The sequence below is a fragment of the Haliaeetus albicilla genome, chromosome 23, assembly GCF_947461875.1.
Source record: "Haliaeetus albicilla chromosome 23, bHalAlb1.1, whole genome shotgun sequence".
Lineage (NCBI taxonomy): Eukaryota > Metazoa > Chordata > Aves > Accipitriformes > Accipitridae > Haliaeetus > Haliaeetus albicilla.
The window spans coordinates 26055591-26081653 of NC_091505.1; the positions used below are offsets into that span (position 1 = coordinate 26055591).

Below are 26063 nucleotides of genomic sequence, written 5' to 3' on the forward strand. Positions count from 1 at the left end.
TGCTGTAGGCCTGTGGAGGAGCCACCTTCCCTGTGCTTCAGTGGATGGAGCGGTGTCCTGGATTCTGCTGTCCTTTCAGGAGTTCTCTGAAGTTTTGTTTAAGAACTGTATTATACCACATACTGTCTGTTTTTATTTTCAGACGCTTAATTCTGAGCTGCCAGCCCTTGACATGAGCTTGATGGAAACTTCCCCTGGTATGGAAAATGTAAGAGTAAGAGTTGCTTCTGTGATGGGGAGGGTTAATATGATGTTGAGAGCTAAATTTTGACTGATGCAGTTTGAAGGTAGGGACTGGATTGATAGCACAGGATGAAACTGCCTGTTTATCTAGTCCCGCTGACGTAATGTTTTCAGTTATTGCTGTTGGTATATATGAATTTAAGAGGGTTCTCAAGATAATTTCAAGTCTTACGTTCCTAGCTGCAGTAATACACTCAGTGGGCTGATTTAAACTGTCACTTTGCTTTGAATAACATGGTTTTTGCTTTCTGAATACACCTTAGAACATAATGAAGAGGGAAACAAACTGGTGTCTGTTGAATCAGATGTCTGTATTGAGGATTTCCCCCCCCATCTATTACTTCTGTACCTTCTGTTTAGAATGAGGAGGGTAGAAAATCTTATCTTTTGGGGATGTAAGTTTCTGAGAACAGCTTCTTGGCTTGTTTCTCCTAGCCTCAGGGATTCCCATGATGTCTTTTAGCCAGGTAGTAACTAGGTCTGGGGTTATAGTTCAGATGACATTGTGTGCCTTCAGCCTGTCTGAACGAAAAGTACTAAATGAAAAATATAATGCAATATACTGTATTTATTCTGAACGCAGCTGTATGGAATTTCCTCAGAGGACATACAAAAGTTCAGTGCAAATTTACTTCTCTTGGTCCAGTTCCTAAAACTGACTCATGTTAAAAAAAACCTTGCAAGTGTCACTTATTTTTTAGTCCTGAAATAATATTTAAACTAGGACTTCCCAGTCATAAGAGCTTAGACCACAACTAAGGTAAAATGCAGCTGTGTTCAAGCAGGGCTTGCAAATTTTAATTGTATTGATGAAATCATGTTTAACAGTGTTATTCCAATAAGATAGACTATAATAAAGCTTCTGCTTTGGAACGTAAAATAAGTATTTGCTAGTCAGAAGCTTGTTTGGCTTTAGTAAGTTAAGTTTGTCTGTATTTCACCATGCCTTCTTCTGAGAGCTCCTGTTTGCTGGCCCTCATGTGGAACAGTGGGCTCATTGGTCAAGTGTTTCATTTCTCTTCCCTCCTCCTTTCACCTTTAATTTTGTTAGCCAGTCAGTGAAGGCTTGGATTTTGTTGTTGTTGAGCATTCTGTCTTACTCTCTGCCCATTTTGCTTCAGATTGCAAACTTGGCAGAGAGCACTGAAGATCTGGGAGCAAGAGAGAGAGAAACAGCCGGAAGCAAAGGTGGGCAGGAAGGAACACTGAGAGCTGTGACAGTTCCAAACTCTTCCAAAACTGTGTGTTGAAATGGAATTTTTGTAGCCTGTAATGTGGTTTATCTCCTTCTTTGGTCTGGGCTTAACATTTTTGTGAAGACTGGAATGTTTCACTGATCTTGATGAAGCTGTGCCTCAATCAAAAGGCCCCATCCTATGCCCCATGTTGGTGTTAACCATTTCCTTTTTCTTATACATGACAGAGTGCCACAATAGGGAGCAGAACTGCAAATGTCCTTGTGGAAGTATCCCCTCTATGGGCTACAACCCCCACAAATGCAGTGCTACTCATTTTACTACTTCAATGCTGCCATTGCATGCTGTATGTATTAGGGGCTTGAAGTGTGCTTCAGATATTGATCTGAACAGACACAGGAGCCTTAGCTCCCCTCTTGCAGCTGTGGATGTAGTCCGTCAGAGCTCAGCTGTGTGGTTTTCTTTAGTGAACCAGGTTTTGAAGCAGCCTCTCTGATTTTGCTTGTCTTGTCACTAACGTGACACAGGAGCCTGGAGTTTAAACTGTTTGTTTTCCCTCAGATATGCAGCTGATAGAGTACAGGGCCAATCCTCTGCTCTCATTATTTGAAGAACTACCTTCAAGTGAAGCTGCAGGGAAGACAGAGGATCCAAAAGACCTTCTGCTGCCCCCCCTGGACGAGAAACCTGCTCTTCATCCTCCCTCAGGTAGTGGAACTGGCTTGCCGCTAGCAGCTCCAGCAAGCCAGGCTGAGCCTCTGGATGCTCTGGGAATGGGTGATCCACCTCTCCTCTCGGAAGATGGGAACGGAGAGTATAAACTGTTTCCACTCTTGCTCCTCAGTCCTGTTGCTAACTTCATAGAAGAGGCCTCTGAGATAGAAACTTCTTGAACTCACATAACATCTGTAACTGGCTTAGTGGTGTGAATAGACAACAAGAAATGGATCAGCAAGAAGTTTGACCTCTCTCCTCACCTGCTTCCTGGGTGTCATAGTCTGTATAGGCAAAAGAACGTTCTCTTTCTACAAGCAAAGAGTACATCTGGAAAATCTGAAAACAGGCTCAAAACAAGAGCTGGTGGGAGTGAAGGCACTGGGCAGAGGAGAAGAACAATGTCCCTGTAAACATACCGCGATGTATTCCGTAACTTTTTATCCGATACCCTTATTGCAAGAGGAGATCTGTTTGTATCCTGTTTGTAAAGTTTGGCTGGGGTTTTTTGTTGTTTGGGTTTTTTTATTAGCTGGATAGTAATGTGGTATGTAATATTTTAAACATGAGTTTTACTCTTTCTGAGAGCCTGTTTCAATAGGTGGCTTGTCTACTGTTTGAAATTGAGATTTTTTTTAATTTTGTTTTTAATTTGAGATTTCTTTTTTGATAGTTTGTGGCTACAATTGTTTGCATCTGCTTAGATCACTTTCGTACTCCTAGATTTGCTCCTAGGTACAGGGAACATTTTTCCTATGGAAAATTACATTTTAACTGTGGGATATTACTTTTTAACATGCTAACACACATCCATTGCCACGGATTGTAGGTGTTGTGGTAGGAAGTGCTTGCCACCCTGCGTAATGCTGATTTCTCATGCACATTGCATGGCAGTTCTTCTAGGGTAACTTGCACCTAGCTCACAGGTCATGTGTCCTCAGAAATTTTGAGTAGAACTGATTCACGTCTAGCAAGTCCAGCAGCTGTCCTTAAAATGAGAAGGGAAAAGGAAAAAAATTTTAAAAAAAGAGGAGTCATGGGGTAACTTGCATTGACATAGGACATCACATTAACATTGCTCTTCTGCTTGCAGTATCTATTTGTTTACCTGACCCTATATGAACACCTGACTTCTTGCTGCATTTTCTGCTTGTGGAATCTTAAAGCTAAATTAACTAGATGCATTGAGTTCTTTGACAGCGAATTACAAAAACTAGTGTCTTCTTAATCAAAAAATCTTTTCTCAAAATTCCTTTCTACACTTTTTCCTAACTTCTTTGAGCAGCTGTCATGTAGACATCAGCCCCTGGTGTCAGTGGAATAGCAAGTTCTCCTTCATTGATACCAAGTTTGTAGCAGTCTACCACTAGCCCACACAAACCTGAAATTTGTTGTAGCGATACAAAACTGTTGGGGCTAGAAAATGCCTGGAGGCAGGTAGAAAACCCGTTGTATAATATCACATGATATTTCCTACCAGTGCAATTACTTGCAATTTTTTTCAGGTTTAGGAATTCAGGCTACCTACAGGCTTTGTTCTCTCCGAAGTTTCTGAAGTACTAAGTTTTCTGTTCTTTTATATTAAAGAATCCAAGGTAATTTGATATTCTGAAGCCTACTAGATAATGCATGTTATCTGTGCTGGCCTTGCTTAACTGGATTTGTGCTTCATTGTCAAATCTTTTGAGTTGCAGAGGAGGATCTTGCTACTGAGTGTGTGTATATGTGTAATGCCTTCACAGTGTCATTTTATTCCTGTGCTTCTGTAACTGTTCTTTACCTCGTGATCCTTCATGTTTGTATCTTTTGAATTGCCTTTTGTCAAGTGTATCTTATTCTAGCCTTTTTTCGTCTTTCTTTTGCTTACTTCTTGAGACAAAGGGCTGAATAGTCTGAAGGTTTTGTGAGCTAAAGGGAGAGGAGGAAATTAGTGAATTGTGTCTCTGTCTTGGGTTCTGTTGTTTGGGTTTTTTTAATTTCTTCCCCAAGGGCCTCAGTTTTGCCAAGAGTGAAACAGCAAACTTTTCTGTGCTGTTTTGACAGCACAGTGCAGACAACAAAGTTCTTGTGAGAGCTACAGACAATCAGCCTCTCACACTGAACAGGTTAGACTGAAGTGTAGTTCCTGTTATGGGTTACTGTCATGTTCTTCCATCATGGAGTCCTCTGATCTCAGTGCATCTCACCATCAGATATTTGATCTGATTGCGTAATAGCTTTTTAATACACTTTCTCTCTTAAGAAGTTAAGAAACCAAGGCTTAAGAAAACTGCAAATAAAAATTTGTGCATCTGTGTCTGGTTTATGTACTGGTCTAGGAAAAGTGTTTCTTTATGCAAGTTTACTGGGAAAGATTGCAATGGAAAGGGGAAGGCTGAATAGCAAGAAAAACCTACATGCTGAAGTAATTAAACTCCACAATTGCAAAACCATTACTGTGTTTCTTGTACGTTCTTTTTGCGTGTGTTCCTGTGTGTGCCAATACTTCCACAACCTGTTTACAGAATTTTCTAGAAAGGAGAGCTTTAATACTCTCTGGGGGATCTCATTATGCAGCTGCTGCGGGTTCAAAAATAACTGAAATGCTAAGGTCAGCCTGGCACCTCTTTTCAGAGCTGTCAGCCTGAGAAAGAAGGAAGTTTAGGTTTATTATTAACCCATATTCAACATGTTATAATCAAAGCTTGTGGGAATGGGACTGGCCACCACTGAGAGCGTAGGGCCAGGCTGGCTTTGGGCATTTATTCATTGCCTCTATACAGGTAGCTTGCAGGGAGCCAGCCTTCACGTCTAAGCAGTGAGGGGACCTGATACTATTTTTTCATAGGTGGTGATGTGAAAGCTCACAATACTGTCTTGGATGCCAGTGAGAAATGGACTTGCGGTAGAAAGCTCCCCAGTTGATAACTGGAAGTTGTGACGGATTGAGCACTGTGAAATGGCAGCTTCAGGAACCTGTTGTACAAACAAGTGCTGTTGTAAAGATCGCCACCATGCCCCAAGCTCAGCAAAACAAATGCTACTACTGTTTCAAAGGAGCATGTGTCCTTGAATCCTCTTACATTACTCAGAGGAGTAGAGGTATCCTCTGAGTAATATAAGAGGTCTATGTAAACACAAATCAACTGAAGTGAATCCATGGGATGTGAAAGGGAGAGTAAGATGAAAGACAGGATGGAAATCTTTTCAAAAGCTTTTCATTAGTAGCTATCTCTGTTCCCAGAGCTGGAGAATTTTCCTTAATAGGAGCACCCAATATATTCACTCACCTTCCCCCCACACACACACCCTGCTGCCTCCATTTCTCCATCTCCCCCGTCTTCTCTATAATAAACAGACAAACTTTACATTTTAGTTTAAATCAGCAGTTGGTATATTTAATCAGACACCATCTTCTCTTTCCTTTCCTTTAAAAGGAAGGTGTTGGCACCTTAAGGTCATGTATCATACAAGGTTAACTTAGATTCATTAGACTACAGCTGTTAAGGTCAGTTATCAGACGGGTTTGAGTATCTTCTAATACTTATCTGTGCCTTCTTCCTTTAACATTAACTTCTATTCTGATTTCTAGATTCATTCTGTTACACATTTGTTTAAAAAGAAAAAACATTACTGAAATCAACAATTCTATTCTAGAGCCATTGCCCTAGTTTCTTCCCTGTTTTTTTTGCCAGTAAGTTTCAACCATGCTCTACAATTCTCCCTGGATGTCATCTCACACAGAGACAGTCTGAAAGGCTATCTATGGTCCCTGTTGCTTGTTCGTAACTCATGGTCCCACACTGCAGGATCCCGGCCTCAGCCTTGTACCTGCTGCCAGGACCACGGCTGTCCCCCCAGCTGGCACAGCAGCTCCTGCTCTTTATCGGCTCTTCTTGTTGCTGCAGTACCCACACCAGCTCTTCCCATATCTCAGTCTTTGGTAACTCTCTGCCTGGTCAAAACTTACCAGCGCTGTTTGGAAAGTGTGTTAGTAACAACCACCTACAATGTAAATTCTGCTGGTTTTGGGGTTTTTTTTTTTTACCACCCTTTCCTTTTCCTTTCAGAGACAAGTTGATATTTCAGCTGGGCTGGGACACCCAGATTACTCTGTTCCTGTTTGCCACATCACAGGACAGTCACTCAGCCCAAGGATTGTGCAAGTGCTCTCACGTCTGCATGTGGGGCCAGCCTGGCACCTGTCTGGTTCTCGCCTCCCTGTCCTTTCCCAAAAAGCCATTTCTTGCTGGGGCTCTGCCAGCTACACCAGATGTAGCACGCCAGCACAAGCATTCTTCACAGACTCCAGTAAGAAAGGGCCTCAGCTCCATTAGGTATTGATTAAAACAATGTTTGTGGTAGATAACGCAAGAAGGAAACAGGGAAGAGCATAGATAACCCTAGCATCAGGCAGACCTCTGATCTGGGCATGGCACACCGTGCAGAGCCCACACGGAGGTTAACCAGCACCGGTTAACAGTCTTTGTAGGATTCTCCTCGAAGTAAAGAAATCTGTTCATCATTTCCACTGCCAAGAAAAAGGATGTTTATATGAAAACGTGTCGCTCCACTTCAAAGTAAGGATAAGGAGACGTCAGCGCCGTCGGCGTGGGGAGCCACGGACAGACAACTCCATTGCGAGGAGCCGGGCAGGTCTGTCTGCAGCCAGGTGGTATCTGCAGCACGGCACAAGCCCCAGGGCCCAGCAGTGGGTGCAGCACGGGCGTCCGGGAGGCAGCAGGTCACTAACCCCTTGAACGTACAACAGCCTGCTGGTAAGGCTACTATGTCACTGCAACTCGATGTGTAAGGAGTTTGGGTTACCCGTGATCACCATTGCCTCAATATAATGCAAGTTTCCTTCCTCCCCCAGCATCGACGTGCACAGCTGCTGCATTTACTTCTTGGTTTTAGTGTCCTGTATGTGGGGAAGGAAAGGCTGCTTTTCCTTGACTTTCATGTGCTGAGAATTTGCAGAACACCCAGGCATGGCAAGCACAGCGTGAGAAGGTGAAAAGTGCCCCTCACATGCTCCTTTCATAATTATTTTTCATACTGTTCCAGACTAGTCCTCCCCACACCAACCACGGCAGCCTAGCCATCAATTTTTTTATCTCATATTGCTGTGTGCTTGCTAACACAGAGCTTTCCAGAATACATGAAAAACTTATTTTGGTCTGTCTCTCCTGGACTGTATGATGCCACCTCATCCAGTCCATGCTCAAAATGCTTTGCTATCTCCTAAAACAAGATTGCCATTTTGAAAAGTAGTATCCCTGTTATCATAGTTCCCCAAAGCAGAAGCAAGAGAGTGCTACCAAGGGTCATCTTAGTGTACAGGTGTCTGCACTCGCATCATATAAAGGGCAAGAGATTTCTCCTGCCACTGTCCCCCCAACCACAAAGGTAAATGTAAATATAAATATATAAATTAACATATAAACATATACACATCTTTTTTTTGTCAAGCAGTTTGAGTTTTAGCTTCCTGGTCCGCACATGCCCTGCTAGGTTCCCGTATGACTTAGTCTGAGTCAGTTTAAGCTTCTGCCCTCCTGTCCAGCCAGCCATGTTCCCCAGGAAGGAGTTTTATTAATTTGAACTTAACATGTTCTTTTCTCTTCCTTTTCTGAACCAAGAAGTATGTGGACACTGCAACCCACCCAAGCTTTTCCTGCTTCTCCCCATCCTAGTGACTGCAGATTGGAGTTGCATCTCATGGAAAATTTCTGATGGAGGAATACAGGGCTACAAGGAGGAGCATGTGAAATCAGGTCCAAAAATCTCTTGAATCTCTGTTGAACCTTTTTCCCAGCTTTATCAAGTAGGATATTTTCAGAAGCATTTAGGCCTTAAGCTGGTTAGATGTCCTCTTTAATTACAGATATAACTGCAAATATAGGAGATGGTAAGAAATTAATTGAACAGATGATTCTCTAGGCCATGACTGAAATAACCACAAGGATATAAAGATTTTCTAACCAAATAAAGGCATGACAATTGTGTGTAGTAAAATCACTAGCTTCAGGGAAACAGAGATCAGGATGTTATAACCTGAAAAGAACCAAATTCAAACTCATACCAATAACATTGTCTTAATTAGATCAATGTTAATAACAAGTCGTCAAAAAAAAAAAAATCACACTTCTATATGCATATAGGCTTTTAAGCACCACTGTTTTGCAGAATGAGCTATCAATTAGTCTAAGGTAAGAATATATGTAAAAGCAAGCAATCACAATCAAAGCAAAGACCTCAAAAGAAAAGGAACAAGATAATATCAGAGCTCTCAGGGTTGTATACACAAATCTCCTGTTTTTAATGTTAAATTACATAACAACCTAATGAAGCTGCCTACGAATGACAACATAGGTGGAGCCATCTTTAAGCCGTATAAAGACTATAAGAAATATTTTTTTTCCCACATTGCCACTACTTCAGAATGAGGTATGCAGCATGGATTGCTCTGGTATCCTGTACTGTGCTTCTACAGATGCAAACATTGTCTCACTATCATTAAAGGAGGGCTGGACTTTAGAACGTGGTCTAGGATTTTGTTGACTGCGTTGTTTAATTATTCTGGTTACTTGCATTTGAGGACTGGATGTTGAATTTGGATGTAACAATAGCAAAGTGCTCATAGCGATTTAGCTCAATACAATGAAGTGGAAGAGATTTCTGTCATTAGAGCATAAGAAAAAGAAAGAGCTACAGAAGACAGAAAAAGGCATGTAAAATCTCTTGAAGATAATGTTTCAGCAGAGAACAGATACTTCTCCTAGACAGGCCTAGTGTTCAGTTACTTAATAATACAGATTAACTGTAGCTAATATTACCTTTAATTAATAATAACACATCTCATTGCAGTTAAGAAATCACAAATTCATAGTCTCAGAGATACTCTACTTCGATAAGTTCCTTTTTTTCTTTCTAGGTGTATAATTGTTTACCTGTTTCCAAAGTAGTCTACAGGGAGGTGCAGGTGCATATGGCCCTAATCCATGTTTTTAATTGAATGCAATTAATCAATTCCACCAAGCAGCTAAATTGCTATGTGAGAAAGAAGGATCAATCTGTGGCATAGAGTGGGATGGTCAAGCCAGGTGCCTGCAGCTCTTGGAAATTATTTATTTTCGGACTTGAATACCTAAATTCCCTGCCTCTTAAATGGGATATAATGATACAGAATAGAATATTTCAGTTGGCAGTGACCTATAATGATCATCTGTCTCACACTGGTAATGTAAAGATTTAGGGTGTTTCATGAATCTTAATTTAAAACACAGTAGTGATCTTCACAGAAAAGCTGGTAAGAAAATGAATAGTAAGGACCTTGGTGGTTTAGTTCCTTACAAGTACTCTCTAAGACCTTCTTGTATGTAACATATGTGTTAAAACTTATTATTTAGAAAGAAATGCAAAGAGGAAAAGAGGAAGAAATAGGTGCTTAGGAATAAAAAGGAACAAAGGAAACTTTTTAAAGTGAAATTAGAAAACAAAAGGGGAGAAAAGCATAGTCAGGAGGAAATATGAAATAGAGTAGATGTAGTTCTTAAATTTTCCTCTTTTCACTCTCCCTTAGGACTTCTGCTCTGCCCACATCTCTGACAGTCGTCACTGAGACACTTTCTGTTTTTTAAAAAGCAGAAGGAAAAACCATCAGCAGCTGTCCTGCATTCTCGATGACAAAGTGAGCAAAGAAAGGGAAGTGTCCCTGATTTACCCCCTGACTTAGAGGGAGAAGGTTTGTCCTGCTCAAGAGGGAGAAGCTGCAGCCCTGGGAAGGATGGGAATGCTGGTGAGAGCAACCGTGCTTATGAGTCCTCTTCTCTTCTGTAACGGTGAGTTTATGGAAAGGTCTCCAGCTCGGGGCAGTTCTATCTCTCACGCTGGTGTGTCTGCATGTGTTTGTACAGGGGTGGTTCTGTTTCGGGAATAGAAATATGGCAAAAAGGCCGATGTCTTTGCATGCTGCTGGCTTGGTGCTCACTTGTTTCACATCCACTGGCTGTGGAGTGCAATGGGCCATGAAGGCTATGGAAACGCTGCCCACGTACTTAGAGTACAAAGATCCCATATATGTTGTGATGGTTATTTCGTGGAGCACAGCCAGCAGCCCAGCACAAAGGGTCTGGTTAGTTCTTGTGTCCCTAGGAAAGGGGAGGTTTGGAAACCAGGAGGAAAGGGTAAAGAAATGTCTGTGGAAGCATAGGTTCAGCCCCAGGAGTGACAAAGATGTACTGGGACAAAGGCAACGGACCTCACTTTTACAGGAAAATTTAAAGAGTTTTAGACTTTGATCCATTGCTTAAGTTGCTTAAATTCAGCTTAGTCTGAAAAAGCAGTGTCTTTCAGAAGACCAAATGGGCAGTGGAGGAGAGAAAACCATAAAACCCCTGGTTCGATGTTAACGTGCGGTGCTTCCCAGGAAAGCCCCAAGAGTGACATCAGGTGGCGGGGCCAGACGCCAGCTGTGACCGGGGAGCTGTGCAACTCAGGCTTGAGACAAACTCCTTCCCTCAGGTCTAAGTCACCCGCTAATTCTGATCCTATGCTCTGCATGGTGCTCCCTTGCTTGCAGGTGAGCACCAGGCAGAGCATGAGCCAAACTACACACGTCAGTGCCCTGGCAATCAGCTGTCTCCCATCTGTCTTCCTCATGCCACATTGCTTTTTTGTTAGCCTGTGCCTGAACAGACTGTCCGTCATCATCTATACTGACTGCCCATGCTTTTGATTTGGTGGATTCCATTTGCTGATGCTCTCACCACCCCTTCATCCCCCAGGAGCTGCCTTCACCATGATGGCTTTTTTTTTTTTTTTTTTTAATTTTCTTTCTCCATTCTTCCTGCAGCTTTTCTGGACCTGACTGGCCCCAGTGAGGTTGAAGGCATATGGAAGGGATCTATCACCTTGCCATGTGCCTATGTGCCTGAGAAGGACTTTGTGCAGCAAACACTCAAGTGGACTGTGGTACATGACCAGAGCTCTGGCACCGTCTTTCGGAGAGACAGTTCTGGTGACCACGTTCTCCTGTCCAAGTACAGGGACAGGGTCAGTGTCCTAAAGGATGCCCCAGGGAACGTGTCTCTCCACATCCTGAACCTGGAGGTCTCTGACAGGGGAACCTACACTTGCGAGGTCACCTGGAGAGCCAGCAACAACAGCCTGATAGCAAAAGACATCACCACTAAAGTGGAGGTTGTTAAAGGTAAACCCAAGAAGGAAGCTGCGCAGGAGTGGAAGGCTTGGCTCAGGAAGGCTTTTGGGAATTGAGTAGACCAGGTAGACAGTGACCACCTGCTTCCGATGCAGGAGCGTTTTGCTGAGCAGTATCAGACTGCAGTGAGAAGCAATAAATAGGTCAGAGAGATGAATTCTGCCCACAATACTGCGCCCTGCAGTTCAGGGGCTGGGGGAGGACTTGTGGCCTCTCGCTTACCAATTTGTCCCTGGCTCTACCTGTATCCGATGGCTCAATGTTTCCAAGGCACATGCACCAGAGGGGAAGTCCCTGGGATATTGCATTGCTTTTCTTTGACCAAAGTTCATTGGCATGTGCCCAATCTCCCTTTGCCTGGGCAGTGGTGATTTATATAGGAACAGAGATGGCATCAGCCCAACAAACTGGCCCTCGTGTAGGAGGTGCAATGGCTGGCACAGCTGGTACGGGCACAGCTAAGCTAAACTTAACCTGTGCAGAGAGGTGACGTGAGAGCGGTGCCCCTCTTCCTCCTGGGAAAGCACTGAAAGCCAGAGCAAGAACTGCCATGGCAGGGGGGGAGGAACCTTCCCCACTGCAACCAGGGCCAGCGTGACCTGGGCCCCATCTGCTTTGTCTTCCAGTTGCAGCGACCAAGCCCATCATCAGGGCCAGCGAGCCGGGGCTGACTTTCCCGGCAGGAGCCAGGGCCAGCCTGACCTGTGTGGCCAACGGGTCTCCCCCCATCAGCTACCGCTGGTTCAGGAGCGTCCCAGGAGGGAAAGCCCTGCTCCTGAGCAGCCAGGCTGAGCTGGCGTGGGACAGCCTGCAGCCCTCCGACACCGGGAAGTACTACTGTGAGGCCGAAAACAGGGTTGGGGCCAGGGCTGCGCAGCAGAGTGATGCCGTTCAGCTGACGGTGAGAGGTGAGTCCGCAGAGCTGCAGCTGGACAGAAAACATCTGGAGTCCTTCCGTTCTGGCACGGAACAATGTTCCTACTTCCCTTCCCTGAAAGAAGAAAACACAAAAAGCCTTAGCCTTCTGCACTCTGAAGTACCTCTCATCACTGGCGCTGGCTTCCTATCCTTTTTTATTTCCTGTATTCTGTTTCCCTCCTCTTCTTTAGAAGAGCTGCTCTTTTCTGATGCAGAAGAGGTTCTGTATTTGAAACACATATTTATTCCTCTTTGGCTTTTAAAAAATTCTTGCTGGCTGTGTAATGCTGCCTATTGCAGTTTAGCAAGTTTAGATGAGGAATCAGGACTTCATTTTGAGTATGAGGAACATACGAGTGGTAATTCAGTGGGTGAAAAAAATCAAACTGGCCTTTGTTCCTTACGATTGGCTACATGTTTCAGGAAAACACACTGTGCTTTATACACACTCTGATGTATCCAGGCACTGCAAGATGGTGCATGAGGGATGCCTTCCTTGTGGAAGACTTGCTACTTTCCTTGGCTGGTAACTTGGTCATCAGAGCCCTGAAGCCTGTGATCGCAGAGCCAAGCCACACAGTGACCTTTGAAAGAGGCAAAGCCTGCTGGGCTCCCAGTGGAATGGAGGTTATGGCTGAAACGATATGTTGTTTTTCATAGCAGTCGCACTTCAGAGTGTACAGCAACGGAACAGGAATTAATGATGGCCATGCTTGTCAACGCTGCTAGCACACAGTCCCCCACCTGTCCTTGGATGGTGGCTGGTTCCTCATGGTCTTGGCCCACCAGTGGAGAATTCTGTATTGCAGCAGCATCACAAACATGGTCCAACTCCCGTGTGAGCCTCTCTCTCGTTCACCTTGCAGATCTGCCCACAATATCCCTCTCCGAGTGATGTGGGAACCTTGGGGAGATGCTACCCAACCACAGGTCGGGTTAACAGCAGTTACGGCTGACAGCAAGGACGAGGAGTCAGCAGGCGGGTTTGACACCAGTGCTTAGCAGTGGATTTGGTTGCTGGGTAATACAGTCTTGACAATATTGAATTTTAGTCCATACCCCTCAGTTATTAATCCAGATGTTTCTGAACTTAGAACATCTTCCTTTCCTCAGTCTCCAGTCTGCAGAGGGCTTTTAGCTTGCTCTTAGGGAGGCTTTGTCTCTGTAGGAGAGGCTCTGTATGTGTCTTAGGCCTGCTAGAAATGCCATTTCCTAACTTGTAGGTCATACAGGATGGTCTAGGTTCTGTTCTTTTTTTAAAGGCCTTTTTTGCTTGTTTTCTGGTCTTGAATGAAAGCCGCTAGAGTGGGAGACAGAGCTGGTATCTCTAGTAGCAGATACAAGTGATGCAAAAGCTGCTTCAGACCTGATTGGAAACAGTCTATCTTAGCAAGGACAGTTGTTTTCAGGGAGGGCTTGTCATTTCCCATTTGGTTTTGTGGGATGTGGGAATTCAGACCTGGGCTAGAGTAGGTCTGCTTGTGGAAACTTTGTATTTTGGGGTTATGTTTCATTTGAATTTATAGTCCCCCACCAATCACACAGCACATTGTGGGAATCGGCATCAGTGACCAGGAGCTAGGGGAAGATGTTGACAGTTGTTGACTACTCTTACAGAAAGAAACCAAACAGAGCTGGTGTTCAGAGGTACCTCAGTAACCTCCTGGACTCCTTGGGGCTCCACCACTATTACAGGTGTGTGTATGTGTAGACATACATACATATATATATATATATAGTGTGTATATATATATAGCTCCTGTATACATAGTATATATAGTGTATATATACTATATGTAGTATCTCTCTAGTGCATATAGTACACTCTATATATTATAGTGTATATATAGTACTCATTTATAGAGTTTGCCTATTTTCACTGCCTTGTAAAGGTGATGGAGACATTCTCTTTTGATCCTACAGCTATAATACCAGATCTCCTGGTGCTAAAATGAGAATTCGAAATGCACTGTGAGCCTTTCACTCCTGTTTCTTTTGCAGATCTGCCCATGCCAGTAGTGACTCCTGAGAATGGCGTAGAATATCCAGAAAAGAATTACACAACTCAGCGTAAGTGGAGAGCAAAACAAAGCTAAGAACGAGATTAGGGACAGTAGTCAGTACCTTCAGCCTTAAAATTAGTGTTCTGCCTTTTGGCTGCAAATTGTATTAATGGCTATTCTCTTTTAAAAAGACTCCGGATGGTTTTATGGGGCAGGGGGGGAAGCTTTCATAGTTGGAGCATACAGAGTTGTTGCTGTGTTTCCCAACAGTAGTCCATTTTGGTCTTTTCTTTGAGCATCAAAGCTGGAACAGCAGAAAAGCCCCAGTGTGCAACTCCAGCAGATCTTCTATACCTCCTCTAGCTTTGCAGTGCCGTGGTAGGTTTAAATATGTTCCAAATACAACTGAACAGTATCCTTGAATGAAAAGCTGAGACACTTTATTTCATGATGTGTACTGCAACTATTCTGCCCAGCTCACAGCCTCAGTTAGCCTTAGCATTGAGAGACTCTGCCGGTTGGCTTTATGGCTGTAGTCTCTCAGCGAGATATATGCAGTCTGGCTGGCTCACACAGTTGCACCTATTCAGAGACGTGTGAGCAAGGTGCTGTTAGGACAGGGAAGAGCAGGGACAGGCACATGCAGTACAACCCTGCATGCCCACGACAGGGCTGGCTGCTGTTGTCCTCAGGGAAGCGGTCAGTGTCATGTAACTGCCACTGTGACCCAGGAGGGCTTCTCTGAAAGTCTTCTGCTGTACTGTTCTAGATTTCCAAGGGACTCGCCTGCCCCTGTACCTGGTCATCCTGATTGCTGTGGTTTGTGGTGCTGTGATTTTCCTTGTCATCTTTCTTATCATTTGCATTAGAAAGCCCAAAGACGGTGAGTAGAATGTTCTGGAAAACTTGAATGTGTTGTACGTGCCCCACTTGGTTTTACCTTTGAGGGGGTTTGGGCATGGGGCTGGTACTGTGCTTGCAGCTACCAGTAGCAGCTCTGGCACCTCGTCGTGGTTTAATCCCTGCCAGCAGCTCAGCCCCACGCAGCCACTCGCTCACTCCCCCCCAGTAGGATGGGGGAGAGAATCAGAAGGGTAAAAGTGAGAAAACTCCTGGGTTCGGATAAAGATAGCTTAATAGGTAAAGCAAAAGCCGCATGTGCAAGTAAAGCAAAACAAGTAATTAATTCCCCACTTCCCATGGGCAGGCAGGTGTTCAGCCGTCTCTAGCAAAGCAGGGCTCCATCATGTGTAAGGGTGGCTTGGGAAGACAAACGCCATGACTCCGAACATCCCCCCTTCCTTCCAGTTTTATTGCTGAGCATGACGTTATATGGTCTGGAAAATCCCGTGGGTCAGTTGGGGTCAGCTGTCCTGGCTGTGCCCCCCCAGCTCCTTGTGCAGCCCCAGCCTGCCCGCTGGCGGTGCAGGGCGGGCAGTAGAACAGCCCTTGGGGCTGTGCAAACCCGGCTCAGCCATAACTAACACATCCCACTGCTACCAGCGCAAACCCAAAACGTGGCCCCATACCAGCTGCTGTGAAGAAAACTAACTCTATCCCAGCCCAAACCCGCACACCCCGGCATCACGCAGGCAGTCGATCAAAAGGCGCACGGATCAAATGAGGTGGCGGAACATCTAAAGAGGCAGAGGAGCCCCTTTCCCTCAGGGAAAACCAGTCGCAGCAGCTGGCGGAGGAGAGTCTGCCAGGCGCCGGCCGCAGCGGGCTCCCGGGACGCAGCCGGGACCGTCCCCGCGGGCCGCCGGCAGCGCGCAGCAGAGGGCAGGCCCTGCCTGCGCTGCCCGCCCTGCCTGCGCTGCCCGCCCCAGCCCCGTCCTCCCTGCGCTGCCCGCCCTGCCTGCGCTGCCCGCCCCAGCCCCGTCCTCCCTGCGCTGCCCGCCCTGCCTGCGCTGCCCGCCCCAGCCCCGTCCTCCCTGCGCTGCCCGCCCTGCCTGCGCTGCCCGCCCCAGCCCCGTCCTCCCTGCGCTGCCCGCCCTGCCTGCGCTGCCCGCCCCAGCCCGGCCGCGGGCAGCGCTCATCCCCGTGCTGGGTGCGGGGCCCCGGGTCTGTGCCCCCCCGGCCGGCCCGCTCGGCGGCACGCCGCCCACCGCCGCCCGGGGACGGCCCCGTCCCTGTCGCTCTGCTCAGCACGGGCAGCCGGTGGCTCGCAGACTTACCTGCTCGACCGAGCTCGTCGCTCAGACCCGTTGAGGCAGCCGGTAGCCGGTAATCGCGTCCTGCTGCTCTCAGACACCTGTTTGCACCAGCTGCTGTTTAGTATTTCCCTTGGGACCCGGAGGAAAAGAGCTCACCCCCGATCCTCCCCGTTCAGTACGGATTCATTTCCTTTCCAGCCTTCAGACCTAGGATGTATTTACTGAACGCCTCTGCCTTTTCTGTGCTGACGCCAGAAAGCGCCTGACAGACGCTTTCTTAGCGTCCCCTTTCTCACCACGAGCCCTCGGCAGTGCACAGAGAACACCCTGGGGTTTGGGTTGGGGTTTTTTAATGCTGATGGCCACAGTTTTCTCCTTGTCCCTTTATTTCTTTTATTACCCTTCTACAACTTCGTGCCACCAATTAATAAGAATTATGATCAAATACTCTTTTTGCCCTTTTTCTTTTTTCTTTTTTTTTTTTAAGGAATCCAGAATAACCTCTTTCTGAATTGTTCTTTATTGAACTTCTAATGAATAGAAAAACTGTGGCAACTGGGAACTTCTAGTTTCTAAACTCAACTTTACCTTTGACCTTGGGCAGCCAGTTATTTTGAGCCAGTTGTGCTACAGCAGGGATATGGGTTGTTTTCATTTTCTTGGACTGAATCCTGGGAATAGGAGCCATCACCCACCTAACACGATCTCTACAGCTCCTATTTTTATTCTGTCTTCAGAGGTCACTTTCTTATATCAAGAAGAGACATAGTAGAAACTTTTTTTGTGTGAATATAAATGCAAATTATTGACACACATTCCTGATTCTTCTTTTCCAGCTCAAGTCTATGAAGTAAAATTGTGAGTATAACCCTTTCTCTAGCATATTGATGGGTCTTTGGGGCCTGTACGAGAGCAGGGGGAAAAAAACCACCAAACCCATGGTGCTACTTACCTGTCAGGATGAAAAGCCTCGTAAGCAGCATGGATGAAGAGGTTCAAAGGTAGCTTAGTAGTACATTGGTACTGATGATCTGTGGGCTTTCCACATCAACACATAGTGCAGGAAGAAAGAGCTTTTCCTTTGCAGTATTAGAATCATAAAAATGAGCAAGAGTTGTTTATTAACTCCTCAGACCAATGAGGCCTATTGAAGATCGTTGCCAAGGATAAATTCCCAGTGTTTTTTCAAATGCAAAGAACAGGAATTCCCCTTCTACAGAGCTAAGGCTCCCAATGCAGAGATTATACTCTGATTTATCCCTGAAATATCCTTGGCTGAACTTGTCTCTCTTAATCATAGCTGTGACAGGAACGTACAGCTATTTCTAAACTCAAGTTTCAGCATCCTGATCTACTTGTAACCTATGGAAGCTATACTGAAAAGCCTCATAATCCAGTCAAAACATAAAAGGAGAACCACTTATCTAGATAAAAATTGAAGTGCTGATGATTTGAGTGCCATGGTAGAACATGCCAGCAGCATTTGCCCAGGTGCTGTGTTTCCCAAGCAGTTTATAAAGCAACATTTTAAGTAACAGTTGAACCCTGAGCAACTGAACAAGTAGTGTGATGGCATTTCTCCTCAGAGGATTTACCTTCATTTTAAAGATACAAGATACAAAAAGCTACATGGTGGATGTAGTCTGCATGCAGTTCACCATTTACCATTCCTCCACCACTTTATATATATATATATATATATAATCTTGCAAAGAGCAGTTGTCTGGCTGTGCCATTCCAAGTAATGGTGGTAATCCTTGTGTTGCTTACATACCTTTTGCTGCCTCTGAAACTCTCCCTGGTTTGGAGGCAATGCTGCTATAATGTCCAAGGTTCTCCTGCCACCTAGAAGTAAAGGACAAGATTCTCTCTTATCATAATCCAGTGGCCCAGGTTTACATGGGTTTGAATCAGACAACAATCTTGCTCAAAATCTTGATGGTTGGGAGATGCTTTGTCTGCTCTGGTTGCAACTATTCTTTCATATTGTATTTTGATTTCAGCCATAACTCAAGAACCGCAGCTTCTTCAAGATGTGAAAGTACGGATCATTATGAGGCACCCATCTCCTCCACTGAAAACAACTATGTGATGGAGCCCATGGAAAACAAAAGATATGAAGAAATAAATACAAAAAAGAATGGATATGTTGGAAACACCGAAGAATCTCTATATGAAGTAGGGGACACTGTATGAGAACCAACAGTGCTCTACAGGTAGCAGTCCTGAAGAGTATCTTCATCCAGGCAAAATTTATCTTCCTATTCACCTTTGCCTCTGAAAAATAGGTTGGACAAGAAGTTTTTGCTCCTTCAAAATCTGTGGAGCCTTAACAATCTCTGCTGTGAAAATGCAAACCTCTTTAGGAACTTCAGTTACAGACTGCTGTGTAGATCTTCTGATTTTGCTTTTTTTGCTTCCCTTTCACCACCTGTGTAGAAGAAAGCCCTTTGAAAGCTAGGGTATGCAGATCCCAGGCCAAAAGCACTGTACTAAACTTACTGCTTTACATGACCAAAAGGATCTGCATTCACAGCCTTCATGGGGTGGGAGTAGAACCAGCACCAAGGGCTGCTCAACCTCCCCATCATCTTTGGGTAAGAAGTGCAGAATGAGGCTGGCCTGGGAATCTGCATTTCTCCTCCCACCCACCTCAAGTGCTGCATAGGTGGTAGAATGTCCTTTTAATGTGAGAAAGCCCTTAAAGAAACACTGAAAGATTAAAGCTAGGATAAAACCAGGAACCTTACCATACTAGGAGCAGCAGTACAAAAAGAAGAAATGTCCCGTGCACCCATTGTGCTGTACTCAATGTGCCTTTCTGCAGCACTCGCCATAAGGTCCAGGCATGCTTTCTATAGTTTTGGTGCAGAACAGCTTGGGCGATTCTGATACTGCAACAAGGCACACTTTTTCCAAGTTCACCTTCTCTATTCTCTCATTTAATGCATGTTTAATATTTGAAAGATATTAGATACTTTTCCATAAGTTTGTGGATAGGATGTTTTAACATGCCTACATTATTTTGGTATGAATGTTTTTGCACGACCGGCTCATCTTTAAAATGCCAGCAAGCATTCACAATTACAGCTCCTCAGTAGATATTCATGAATTACTTTCCTCCCACCTTAGAAAGCCTGAAGGGTAAGTACAGAGCCAAAAAGCTGTGTTATTAGTAATTTCTACTGCCCTGAGTAAACCTGTAACATGGATACTGCAGAGTTATGGAAGAACCTTTTTATAGTGAACGACAGGGCAATACCATGTCCAATTAAAAGCCATGCAGACAGATGTAAAACAAAACAGGTGATCTGAGGGGTGAGGAGGATATCAGTGACACAGGCACAGGATTAGTGGGCCCCCAGATTTGCTGTTCACACTCAGGAAAGATCTGCATCTGCACTTCTCTGCAAGCATCAGCTCAAAATTCACCAGCATTCAAGAAGAGTATTAGGTGCTATTAGGAAAGGCATTCCAGTGCAACAGAAAACAGGACTGTGGTACTGTAAAAACTCATGGAATGCTTCTACCTTATCTATGCATGTAGGTCTCTCATCCTGAAAGGGTTTAACAGAGCTAGAAAAGTTACTGAGAACGATAATAAGAGGATGATGAGCAGCATGAAGCCACTTGTGTGCAAATGCATTATACTTTCTCAGCTTGGAAAAAAAAGAACAAGGCAAAAATGAGCAAATTCTACTCATCATGACCAGTGTGGAGAAGATGAATAGGGACTATTTGTTTACAGTTTCTCCAAAGGAAAAGGAAGCAGATGTTAGCTAAACCTATCTGGTAGCACTTTTAAAGGGAGAGGAAAGGTGGTACTTCTATGCAGTACAGAAATGAGGGTAGAACGCAATGCTACTCACCCAGTGCTATGAGAACCCAATGTACACAGAGGTCCAATGAGAAATTAGAGGAATGAATGATGTAAAAGTTCATCAAAATTCACAAACCGCAAGGCACACTTTACAGGTATTTATCAGTGACCTTATACATTCTCCCTGAATTTCCTGTACCACAAGTTTTATTTCTCTTTGTTAAGAACGTACTTAAAAATTAAGGTCTGGGAAACCTTGATTTCAAAATGGAAGGGAAACAAACATCTGTTTTGGTTGGTGATGATCTCTTGGAAAAAATTGTCAACGTGTACATGCAGTTTATTGCAATGTGGAGAAGCAGATGAAAATCATTAAACTTCAGGACTGCAAAGTTAGTAGATTTTGTTATACTTCTCTTTATTTTGCCTGTGAAAGTGGGCGTGTGTGAATGTCTGTGTGTGCCCAGGAATTACACTCCTAGGAACATATTAGATCTCTCTACTTGACAGCAGAGGAATTAGTTTAGGATGTAAAAGAAAATGAGTTCTCTTATGAAGTGTGTAAAAAGCCAGTGAAGTCTGACAGTCTTTCTTCCTAAGCAGGAAGGTGAGTAGGGGAGGAGAACTGTTGCTATAGTATTGCAAGGTGCACACAATTATCACTAAAAGGGTTTTCCAGGGAACAACAGAAAAATCATGACTGGTGTGCTGGGTTTGTGTGGCGGGATTTTGGTAGTGGGAGGGACCGCAGGGGTGGCTCCAGGGAGAAGCTGCTAGAAGCTTCCCTGGCTCCAAGTTGGACCTGCCTCTGGCCAAGGCCGAGCCCATCACTGATGGTAGTAGCACTTCTAGGTGAACAGATTTAAGAAGGGGAAACCTGCAGCGGAGAGGGGAGCGGAAAGTGAGAGAAACCCCTGTGCAGATGCCAAGGTCAGTGAAGAAGGAGGGGGAGGAGGTGCACCGGAGGAGGGGACACCCCTGCAGTCCATGGTGAGACGGAAGCCCATGTAGGTGAATGGCGGAGGAGATGCCCAGCTGCCACGAGTGGAGAAGCCCATGCCAGAGGAGGTGGATGCCCCAAAGATGGCCATGACTCCATGGAAAACCCTGCGCTGGAGCAGCCTGTGCCTGAAGGACTGCAGCCTGTGGGAAGAACCCATGGCGGAGAAGTTTGTGGAGAGCTGTCTCGTGTGGGAGGGACCCCACACTGGAGCAGGGGAAGAGTGAGGATTCCTCCCCCTGAGGAGGAAGGAGCAGCAGAGATGTCGCAAACTGACCACAACTCCCATTCCTCGTGCCACTGTGGGGGAGGAGGTAGAGAAAAGCAGGAGTGGAGGTGAGCTGGGAAGGAGAGAGGGGTGGGGGAAGGTGTTTGGTTTTACTTCTAATTATGTTTTATTTGATTGGTAGTAAATTAAATTGATTTTGTTTTTTCCCCAAGTTGAGTCTTGTTTTTTGCCTGTGATCATAATCAGCGAGTGATCCCTCCCTGTCCTTGCATCATCCCACAAGCTTTTCTTTCTGTTTTCTGCGCCCCATCCCACTGGGGTGGGGAAGAGTGAGCAAGTGGCCTCTGGTGCTTTGTTGCTGGCTGGGCTGAAACCACGACAACTGGATAGTGTGTTAATGTGATGACAAAGCAACAATGTTGAAATTTTCAGGGAAACTGTCATGTTTTCTTAATCTTTCAATTCTAGATGAGGCTGCAGTTTTTGGAGCCCTGCAGTAATGTTCTCATTCTTTAAAAAGGGGGTTTAAAAAAAGCGTGTGTGCGTGTGTTTGGTAGGGAGGGGGTGGGAAGGGAATGTCACTGTTACCGGAAAGCAGCCCACTTGTCTGAGCTCCACCCCAGAAACAAACCTACTGCAATGGGAATAAGGGGCTTCAGTGCTATATGGAGCAACTGGGAAGCAGACATACTCCAAAGAAGTCAAGCGACAGGGTGAACATCTGAGCAAGGAGGTAGATATGACGTGTTGTCGTGGTTTAACCCCAGCCAGCAACTAAGCACCACGCAGCCGCTCACTCACTCCCCCCCATCCAGTGGGATGGGGGAGAAAATCAGGAAAAAGAAGTAAAACTCGTGGGTTGAGATAAGAACGGTTTAATAGAACAGAAAAGAAGAAACTAATAATGATAATGATAACACTAATAAAATGGCAACAGTAGTAATAAAAGGATTGGAATGTACAAATGATGCGCAGGGCAATTGCTCACCACCTGCCAACCAACACCCAGCCAGTCCCCGAGCAGTAATTCCCTGCCCCCACTTCCCAGTTCCTATACTAGATGGGACGTCCCATGGTATGGAATACCCTGTTGGCCAGTTTGGGTCAGGTGCCCTGGCTGGGCATGAGAAGCTGAAAAATCCTTGAGTGTAGTCTAAACACTACTGAGCAACAACTGAAAACATCGGTGTTATCAACATTCTTCACATACTGAACTCAAAACATAGCACTGTACCAGCTACTAGGAAGATAGTTAACTCTATCCCAGCTGAAACCAGGACACATGTGCTGCTTGGAGAATGAGGAGAAAAGAGCTTGTCCTTTCTGTAAGTGGTGTGATGGGTACAGACATCCAGACCAGCAGCCTTGGCTCTTCAAAGGGGAGAGAGCGGAGCTCTGTATGAACAAAAGAACAGCAATGCAGCCAGCACCATGAGCTCTTCCCTCCCTGCCTGTATTTCCACCACTGCTGGTCTTGACCTAGCTGGGAAAGACCCTCTGTGTTGTGCTAGGCTGAGGCAGTTATTTTAAGCAATGTCACCCCTGCTATCAGTTCTCTCTGGAGTTAGCTTGCTTTCCCTTCTCCTTTCATCCTTGTTTTCAGAGAGAAATTGTGGATTTTGCACTTGATGATGAAACGCCCCTAAAGGTTCTGGGGAAGTCAAAGTGTCATTAGTCGGACGAAGACACCCACCACATCAGTAAAAGCACTGGGTTTGCAAGGTGTGTTTTCTCAGGTGGGAGTGTGGTAACGCTTGATACACTCAGATTACCTCAGCATGACTGCCTCGGCTCCCCAAACAGGGACTTGGCTCTGACTGCCCAAGATGACTTGCAGTGTTGTTCCTCTGAGGTGGTGTGATGTGGCCAGAGCTCCAGTCCCAGAAGAAGAGAGCACTAAGGCAAGATAGAGGTATGGAGACAAAGGGCTTTCCAAGGAAGAGCAGGCTGGTCACAATGTGGTCCGAGCACATCAGGCACTCTCACTGTTGACACTCTGTGGATGACTGCTATCGGGTATCCCACAGCTGTGCCACAAAATCAAAAAACAATTCAATTTCAGTTGCATTGCAAAGCCACAGGCAATGTAGCTGTACAAACACGGATAAATAGCAGTTTTATACTGGCTAGACAACCATGACCAGGAGCTGGTGATGTTAAATAAAATGGTTTTAAGGCAAGCAGGAAAAGGCAAGCTCATGAAACTGAAAAGAAATCCATGAACTAGGTTCTCTGTGCATTTTGTGTCTGCATGCGCTGTTGGACAGCTGGACAATGCAAGACAGGCATTGGATCCTAATTCAGTGTGGGATATCTCCAGGAAAAAGCACAGTTGCTGTGCATCTTTTGCAACACATCAGTGGTGTACAGCTGCATGCCAGGAAGACAAGCTGAGGTTAAGACAAATTTTCCTAGACCAGCACTTGTGTTTACCAAAACCAGAGCTCAACCAGCCTTCGTGGAGCCACTAAAAGGGAAACTGGGAAGCTTGCAAACAGCAAGTATTATGATAGCAGTGAGGCTATCAAAAGCATCAGTAGGTAGTGCGTGTGATAACTGCAGGTAAAGGTAAAATCTGTATTGCTCTAATAGCTGAATTTGTGAAGCCCACCTGTGGCACCAAGTAGGAAATGAATATTCAGATGACATCATATACATGGGTCTCTTTCTTAGTGCTAGGAAGTACTTACAAGGATTTGGCTGAGATAATGGGTAACCCAGAACTGATGTGATTGATGTGGGATTTCCTGGGAAGGGAAGCTGGTTTTCAGAAAGAGCACTTGTATATCACATTTCTGCCACACAGGCCTTGAAGGAGATGCTCATTTACACTAAGTTTCTGTTTCTTAAGGTGGAACAAAGGTCAAGTTTTCATGACTGTCTGTACGATTGTCTGATACATGTGAGAGAATTGTGATGTACATGACTGTAGGGGCTCATACAATTAGCTTCTGTGTGACATCCAAAAAATACTTAGTACACAACAATCTGTTTAGTCAGATCTGTGAGTTGGCTATGGCTGGACCAGATACGAATGTCTCAAGTCTTGCAGTAAAAATCACCTTTTTTTTCTGAGTGCAGATGGTTCAAAAAGAGCACTTTGAGACCTTCTTCAGTTACCTACATTTTTGGTGGTTTGCTCAAAGCTTGGTACTGAATTTGACCCCCTTGCAGGCTAAAAATCTTCTTTCATCACCAGGAAAACTGTAGCAAACTTCTCTAGCCTCTGGCAGACTATGTCAAAACATGAAGCTCTGCAGAGCTTGTCCCTATGAGCAGGGTCTGAGGTCTCATCTGCACTCATTTGGGGGGAAACAGGGACTTTACTGTGCCATCTCTAATTAGCCTGAGATGTAGTAGCAGAACTTGCAGAACAAAGAGTCATACTGGTCACTGCCTGAGCTGCGATACTTGAAGAAATGATGCTTGACAGCATGTCATGTCCAGTATGTGGAAGGAAGGTGGGTGCCTGCAGGCGAAAAGCTGCAGGGTGCCTTACCCACCTGGCACTGCAAGGGAGAAAGCCATGGATTCAATCCAAAGCAGAGAAACTGAAATAAATGTATTTCATTATAATAAACCAGGTAACTAGCCATAATATCTGAGACATTAAAGGCTTTTTCTTCATGTGTTCAGATGCAAAACTCTGAGGAGTCCCTCTGGTAAGAAAGAAATGGGCTGACTATATGACTCGGGGAGAAGAAAACTAGCAGCTACATCTCTGTCCCAGGGAGAGAAAGATGTCATGTACATCACGTTTGAGGAACTACAGTTCTTTGTGTTTGTTTTAGCTAAATCGTCATTTTTTATCATGTATAATTACAGCTTCAGGAAGTCTTGCATGTCTGGTTCAGAAAGTAGTCATATCAGCAGTTTTAGCTTGGGTTTTCAGCTTGTCCCAGGGCACGTTCCCCAAAATCCAGCTCTTTTAAAGTCTTTTGTATAGAAGATGGTAGATTGTTGGGATAAGCTTCTATTGCCAGTCATGGACCAGGGTGTACAAAAGGTTGGGTTTAAATCATCTCTTTGAAAATGGAGTCATATTCACTCTTTCAGTGAGATTGCTTGAATTTTAACAAGTTCTTTTTTGTTTGGTTGCTTGCTTGCTTGCTTTTGGGCAGGATTCAAACACAGCTAATGGTTTCTTGGTGGCATAGTGGGCAGATGGGGTACAGGCAGTATGAACTAGTACCACACTGGTAGCTTCAGCAAAGTCAGGAAGAAAAGGCACTAAAAATCAAGTTTCCGCTGCACCAGCAAGGATATGCTCTGCAAGAAAGGGGGTTGCTGCTGCCTGCATTGTCTTCTGGGCAGGATGACAGCTGGTGGTAGCTCTTAGCCTGGAACTCGTATGAATTTGTTGCACCAGGTCTTGCCACACCACGTTCAGCTTTTTGCTCCAGGCTGACCATGCTTGCCACAGGCGAGTATTACTGCAGCAATAAGCAGAGCTCATTGAAACCGCATTCAGCAAGCAATCCAAGTGTGGACGTGCCTCCACCCAAAGACTGAAACGAGACCTGCACAGTTCCCATGAGTTTACTGACTTTGTTTTCATTGTCCTGTGCAGACAGGGAACAAG

General features: G+C 45.0%; 2 protein-coding genes and 1 long non-coding RNA gene across 4 annotated transcripts in view; 2 read left to right on the forward strand and 1 right to left on the reverse strand.

The window, feature by feature from the left end:
* Positions 1-4585, forward strand: part of LOC104323539 (heat shock factor protein 3) — a 16770-nt gene extending 12185 nt beyond the window's left edge. The window contains exons 11-14 of one of the 2 annotated variants that reach the window (XM_069811654.1): positions 143-208; positions 1365-1431; positions 2001-2147; positions 2284-4585. In XM_069811654.1, the coding sequence (XP_069667755.1) occupies positions 143-208; positions 1365-1431; positions 2001-2147; positions 2284-2303 (300 nt within the window). In that variant the 3' untranslated portion in view covers positions 2304-4585. Of the gene's footprint in view, positions 1-142; positions 209-1364; positions 1432-2000 lie in introns of both variants that reach the window. The other variant, XM_069811652.1, reaches the window with a different exon arrangement.
* Positions 1-16649, reverse strand: part of LOC138690778 (uncharacterized) — a 25737-nt gene extending 9088 nt beyond the window's left edge. Inside the window, exon 1 of the long non-coding RNA XR_011329566.1 lies at positions 16454-16649. This is a non-coding gene — a long non-coding RNA (uncharacterized lncRNA). The remainder of the gene's footprint in view (positions 1-16453) is intronic.
* LOC104323540 (V-set and immunoglobulin domain-containing protein 4) lies at positions 9782-20648 on the forward strand. The gene is made up of 7 exons (XM_069811657.1): positions 9782-9976; positions 10990-11346; positions 11982-12263; positions 14275-14343; positions 15046-15159; positions 17269-17290; positions 18436-20648. Exons 1-7 carry the CDS (start codon positions 9922-9924, stop codon positions 18626-18628), a joined length of 1092 nt encoding a protein of 363 aa, XP_069667758.1. The 5' UTR covers positions 9782-9921; the 3' UTR covers positions 18629-20648.
* Positions 20649-26063: the final 5415 nt, after the last annotated feature.

What these genes read in the sequence shown, in the direction of transcription:
- LOC104323540 (XM_069811657.1), top strand. Translation starts at nt 9,922, where the DNA reads ATGGGAATGCTGGTGAGAGCAACCGTGCTTATGAGTCCTCTTCTCTTC. An exon ending in TAAAGTGGAGGTTGTTAAAG is followed by an intron (nt 11,347 to 11,981) that starts GTAAACCCAAGA and finishes TTTGTCTTCCAG; the next exon opens with TTGCAGCGACCAAGCCCATC. An exon ending in CAAGTCTATGAAGTAAAATT is followed by an intron (nt 17,291 to 18,435) that starts GTGAGTATAACC and finishes TTTTGATTTCAG; the next exon opens with CCATAACTCAAGAACCGCAG.